Raw genomic sequence first — 6427 nt, 5'->3', positions numbered from 1 at the left:
GACAACATTCTTACCCATGGGGCGTTTATTTTTTCGGTGGTCACGGGTGACCACCGTGGCGCCTTGGTGCACTCGATGACACTTGTTAGCTATTTTGGAATATTTAATTACGATATGGCTATTTACGACGCTTGTGCGATGTGGTATATACCTCAAACAGTATCGTAGCAACATAGTAAACAGATCTTCGTTTATTTTGACAAAGAAAAAACAAAAAATTTTGCAAGTTTTGGAACAAAGATTGCTAAAAATCGGACCAAAAAGGTTACCACATACTGCCCAGATTGTATCGATCAGCCGCATCTATGTTTGAAATGCTTTAATACGATACACCGGTAGACAGAAGATTTGATAAAAATTAATCTCTCATTTTTGATCTTCTAGTAAAACTGTTTAATTATCGAATAGTGCACATTTTATTTCAAAGTATTCTCTAATCAGCGATGATGTTCAAAATTCATTAACTGTCAATGTTCGTTCAACTTCTACAATTACAAACATTTGAAGTACTCCGGTCACGTGGCGCTACAGGAGAGACAATCTGCGGTCACATATGACCACCGTGGCAGTCAACGTGTTAACAACACGTTCAATTTTTTAAATTCAAGGACCACAGAATAATACATTTTTTTATATATAAAATTTACACATACGAACATTAAACGCGGCCCTGAAAACTTATTTAAAAGAAGGACATAGAAAAATCTAAGGTCACTATCTCGGAGATCCTTTGAAACCGCATCCACTATGACTAAAAAAATTTGGAGCTGTCTGCTAATAATGAAAACAATTGAGGTGGTCACGTTAGGTGGACCATCCTATAGAATACGTACCGATATTCTCCGGAACAGGCTAAATTAATGAAATCTGTTAGGGATTGGGTTTATGGCACGGCCGTTCTTTCATATGATTTTGAATGCACACCTTTCCTTTTTTTTGCCTTCAGCCAACTAAATCTTTTAATCTGTCAGCGAAGCCCAGGAAGCATTTATGGCGGTAGCAGCATAAAGTTTCTGCGCGCCACATGTCTTCTTGGTGCCCACTAGTGACCATCCGTGCCATAAAACCTTCCCCGTCGCCCCGACCGCTCAAGTCCCATTACGAGCGAGCTACCCTTGGACCTCATGCCCCCGCCAACGCGACGTACCACCACCCTGCCAACTGGGACTTCCAGGATGGGCGGTATGCTAGCGGGTCCTGGAGGACTGTCCGAAGGGTAGTCACGCTCTAATTGGCGCACACCATCACCTCCCACACATCCACTTTTCATATAAATAGCGACACAACACCCTCAAACGGGATGATTATTAACATTTGTATAAGGATCAACATTCACACGCACACCACACTAAGGCGTTGATTATATCACCAAGTAACTTATTCTGAAATATAATATTGAAATACGTGTGACACTATTTATCTTCACCAACATCACACCATCCATCAAACCAACATCATCGAACCAGCGACAGCATAGCGCCACCACTCTCGAACATATTGCTTGTTCGAAGTACAAGACGCAACAAAATCCAAAGGGAAGCTCAAAATCAGGCAGTCTTATCCCACGTTCTTTTGCTTTTGAACTAAATAATCCCCGTCACACAATCTATGCATAATACCAATCATACCAATCATATCAATCACGTTAACCAGAGTCCAATGCATTCTAACGAATTTTTGTCAACCCTCTAAGTCCGGGGGTATTTTGAACTTGTCGTAGACTTTTCTTAGGGTTAAAATACTCTACTTCCTACTTCGGATTGGAAGGCTACTCGTTTGTGATTTCTAGTATGAGACTCTGGAGTCCCATTTAGACTTAAAGGGCTAAACACTTCCACCGTAAGACATTAGATCATCCCATAAATTCGAAAACGAAAAATATTATAATAAAAATCCAAGAAAATAGCGACGACATTATAGTTGTCGAACTTAAGTCACGAGTGCAAATAGTCGGATAACTTTCAACGAGGCATGAAGCGGTCACGGAGTACCTTATCTCGGACTTGGTGGATCATTCAGTATCGTAGATTGCTGTTTGGAACAAGACTGGCTGGGAATTCGGAAGAGGATATGCATCTAGGTTACGGAAAGCGGAGATAAATTTGGGAGGTGAAAAAATGGGAGAATATAGAAAATCGATCATTGGTCGTAGGGTGTTTCTTAAGTAGATGGAGAGAGGGTAAAGGTGGTGGTAGAAGGATGAGGTGTCTGGGGCTTGGGAAATTCCGGAAAAAAAGAAGATCGGACACGAGAGAAGGAAAGTACTACCTTAATAATTAGGAAGTCGGAATGAGTCTTGAAAACGCCGTTCGTTTATGCGTTTACCGAGGGTACGCGTCTCTAACCGTCTCGGCTGATCCTTCAGGTCCGGTTTACAACTGGTGAACTCGTAAACTAGAGAAAGGAGAATGTTCGGCACGGAACAATAGTCTTCCCAAAAAAGAGAGGGAGAGAAAGAAAAAAGTTGTGAAATGAGAAGACGTTTACGTTTCTCTCGTGAAAATGAAAAATTCGTTAAAAACCTTAATCTAAATTACAAAATTCGACACGAACCTACAGGATGATCTACTAAAAACTACAACCTAAATCACACTTCGAACCAAAGCAAAACACGAGAAATCAAATACATTTGAAAGACTCACAATGCACGTGATAACGTCTGAGATGTCCCCGTTGGTCAGTGGTTCTTTCGCTGGTCCCTGAGGTGGTGGTGTACGGACGAGGAAGGGTGATCTCGGAGGTTCCTCGCTCTGCGTCCTGTGAAGTGGCTCGTGATGTTCCGTTTCCTCCTTGCTCGGCGTGCCGGCCTGTCCTCCGCCCAAAGGAGTTCCCAGCTGGCCGGCCTCCGAGTAGCTTTTCGTCAATTTCCTCCCGTTCAACAGGCCGTTCGTCTGCGCTCCCTGCGAGACCATCTTCACGCGGTGTATTGTCCTGGGGCTGAGGGTTACGGGGATGCGACCTTGGAACATCGCCGGCAACTCCGTTTGGGTCGCCTGGGTTTTCATCGCGCCGCGCTTCGGTGGCTTCTCTGGAACGAAATCTCACGCTAAATCGGCAAAAATCGCCGACTAACGAGCTACCGATTCGAATGGAGGGGCGTTTCGAACTTGATTCCCCCGGGGGAGGTGGAGGGAAAAGTTACGACGCAGGAGGGAAATAACGAGAACCGAGGTAAGACGTGACAGGAAGAAAAGGGGCGTGGATGAAAACAGGTCAGCGAAGAAGGTAAATGCTTTTTCGCTCGCTTGCCGGTGTTGCTCTGCGCGGGATTTCGTGAAACAAGGAATCTCATTTTTCTCAGGGATGAATTTATGGGAGAGTGCTCGATTTTGATTTTGATCGTGCTTCTGTGGGAATTTTGCAGTGTTTCTTGAATATAATGGAAATTTCTTGCTTTCTTGCCGGCGTTGCTCTGCGCGGGATTTTGTGAAACAAGAAATCTCATTTTTCTTGGGGATGAATATATGGGAGAGTGCTCGATTTCGTGCTACTGTAGGAATTTTGCAGTGTTTTTTTTTTTTAATGTAATGGAAATTTGTGGAGATTGTGGGTCTTTGAATTCAGGTACAAGTGTAAATAGCGTGTATTTGGGAATTAAAAGTATGTTTTCTTAAGAGGGTGCACCACCCTGAGGCGACTAAAATAGGTAAATTTGGGAATTTTTTTTATGGGTAAGTACTGAATGGACCGTTTCAATTTTTTTTAGAGGATATAAATGTAACTTTTAGCATTTTTCTTCAATTTTTGAAGAGTGCAAATGTTACAAAATGGAGGAGTTATTGCGAGATCTCTTTGGTAGAACATCGATTGGTGGCCGCCGTTGTCGGCAAGGATTGGAACGTCCGAAATAAAAAATTCTTTTTGAGTCATAAATGAAAATGTGTTACCTACAATGTAGCTTAAAATTTTTTCGATACGTCAATTATTCAATTTTTTAGAAACGTTTAAAGTTGATTTTGTTTTGGTAGAAAGAAGTGTTTCCTCTTCAAACTTCCATAATACTTAAAATTTTTGAAAAATCTTAGGCTACATTTTAGGTAGCACATTTTTATTCATAAATCAAAAAGAACTTTTTATTTCAAAGGTTCCAATCCTTGCCAGCGATGGCGGCCAGTAATCGATGTTCTAGCAGAAGAGGTTTCGCAATAACTCCTCCATTTTGTAACATTTGTATCTTCTAAAAATTGCAGGAGGAAGCTGAAAGTTACATTTATATCCTCTGAAAAAATTGAAACTTTTCATTTACAATTATCTATAAAAAAAAATTCCCAAAATTTACCTATTTTTAGACGTGTACACGTGTATTAACGTATTTCAATTCGCATAATTTTTAGTACACGCGTACCTGTATATTTAGAAATTTATATTTCACGTGTATTTAAATCGTATCTGTATTTTAATTCGTTCAATTAGTAATATAATACATGAATAGCCGAGTATTTAAATATATTTACCCGAGTAATTTGCGGAAACAAAATATAACTCTGTTAATTGCCAGGTTGCAGATAAGAATAACAAATTTCGTCATAATACTACGAGAACAGAGATAAAAACGAGATATACCTATACATGTGAAATAGAGATCTCTAAATGCACAGATGCTTGTATTTAAAATTACACAAATTGTTTAAATACACCTGAAATAAGAATTTTTATAAATTTGTTAAAAAATAAAATTGTATTAGGAGTTTCTTCAACAAGTATCAAATTTTTCCTCAAGTTTTCATGTATAATACATGGATAATTTAAAAAGTTCTCGAAATGGAATGGAAAGAGAGCTTACGTCGTTTTCAAGTTACGTTCATTTTTCGATATAAGCCTCTTTAACGTGAAAGTATTTGGACCAAAGATGTTCCAAAGCTACTGTACCATTACGAACCACCGGTTCTTCAAAATCTACGGAATATTCATGAAAGGTTTCCTTGACTTCTTCGTCTGACAAGAATTTCTTTCTACCAGAGAATTTTTTCAATTGTGGAAGTAGATGGAAGTCGGAGACAGTTAGATGTTGAGAGCAAGGTGGTTGTGGCAATAAATCGTACTTTACTTCGTTGATTTTTACCATAGAAAGGGTGTTTTTATGGGAGTGTGTACTCCAATTCGCTTCTAATCAATTGTTAGGAGACGCGGTACAGAGTACGGAAGTACATTTGTTCAAACGACTGTATACGGAATACTGTGTAGTATAGTGATTAAATAAAATATTTCATATATGGAAAACAGGATGCAAAAGGAGAAAAGGAGTAAAAAATAATAAAACAATAAAATAAATAGAGTAAACTAAAAATTCTTCAAATAATCCGTGCACGATTAAAAAGACACCAAATTGTTTAATCTATGGAAAACAGGATAGGCAAGGAGGAGATAAGGGATAAAAAATAATAAAACAATAATAAAATAAAATTTTTGATAAATGAAAAGTTTTTCAAATGAATCGCGCCCATTTAAAATACACGAAATTGTTTAGTCTGTGGAAAACAGGATACACAAGGAGATAAGGGGTAAATAGACCGGATCAACAGAGAAGATAAAATTTGTTTCCTCCGCTCAACTTTCCTTCTACTTTTTCTCGGTGTGCCTTCGAGAAGGGCGGATTTTCATCTGAAGAAAAGTGGTGTAGTTGTTGTTTTAAGTATGTATGTTTCGAGGAAGACGTTTTATATTGTTGGTGATTCTTGAGTGAGCTTTTGTTATCGAGTGTGTCGTCGAATTCTTAACGCATTGGGAAAAAGAATGATACGTACTTGAAAATAAGTTGAAGATGTGAAGTAGAATTTTGAGAAACGAGAGTCAATTCTTGAGATAATTGACTTTAACAGTGCATAATTAGTCAATTATTATCAAAATGTACAAGAACGTACCACAAGTTCCAAGAGCAGAAACAAATCCGACCAGAATTTCAGTTAGACATGCCTAAAGACGAATGTGGGCCTAATGCGGAAATGATTAGGCACACCTAAATGCTGCAAGCCTAATCGTTACCGCATTAGGTCCTAATTCGGAAGGAATGATGCATGCCTAAGTCGGGCAGTCCCAACAGTTGCCATACGTGGCCCAAATGGGGGTGGCCGAGTGTACGCCTAAGTTAGGCATTCCCAACAGTTGCCATACGTGGCCCAAATGGGTGTGGCCGAGCGCACGCTTAGGTTGGGCATTCATAAAAATTGCAATACGTGGCCCAAATGGGCGTGGCCGAACGCACGCTTAGGTTGGGCATTCTTAAAAGTTGCCATACGTGGCACAGATGGGCGTGGCCGAGCGCACGCTTAGGTTGGGCATTTCTAACAGTTGCCATACGTGGCCGAGCGCACGCCTAAGTTAGGCATTCCTAACAGTTGCCATACGTGGCCTAAATGGGGGTGGCCTTGGGTACGCTTAGGTTGGGCATTCCTAACAGTTGCCATACGTGGCCTAAATGGGGGTGGCT

The 6427-nt window shown here is 40.1% G+C and overlaps 1 protein-coding gene across 1 annotated transcript in view; it reads right to left on the bottom strand.

Annotated features, from left to right (window-relative positions):
- LOC108577463 overlaps nt 1-6427 on the bottom strand; it is a gene marked incomplete at its 3' end in the record, with an annotated part of 116018 nt that overhangs the window by 50632 nt on the left and 58959 nt on the right. The window contains 1 exon segment of the mRNA XM_017940617.1: nt 2643-3028. Within this exon segment, the coding sequence (XP_017796106.1) occupies nt 2643-3028 (386 nt within the window).

The sequence above is a fragment of the Habropoda laboriosa genome, unplaced genomic scaffold (assembly GCF_001263275.1).
Source record: "Habropoda laboriosa isolate 0110345459 unplaced genomic scaffold, ASM126327v1 scaffold734, whole genome shotgun sequence".
Taxonomy (NCBI): Eukaryota; Metazoa; Arthropoda; class Insecta; order Hymenoptera; family Apidae; genus Habropoda; species Habropoda laboriosa.
This window is presented reverse-complemented; position numbering and strand designations above follow the sequence as displayed.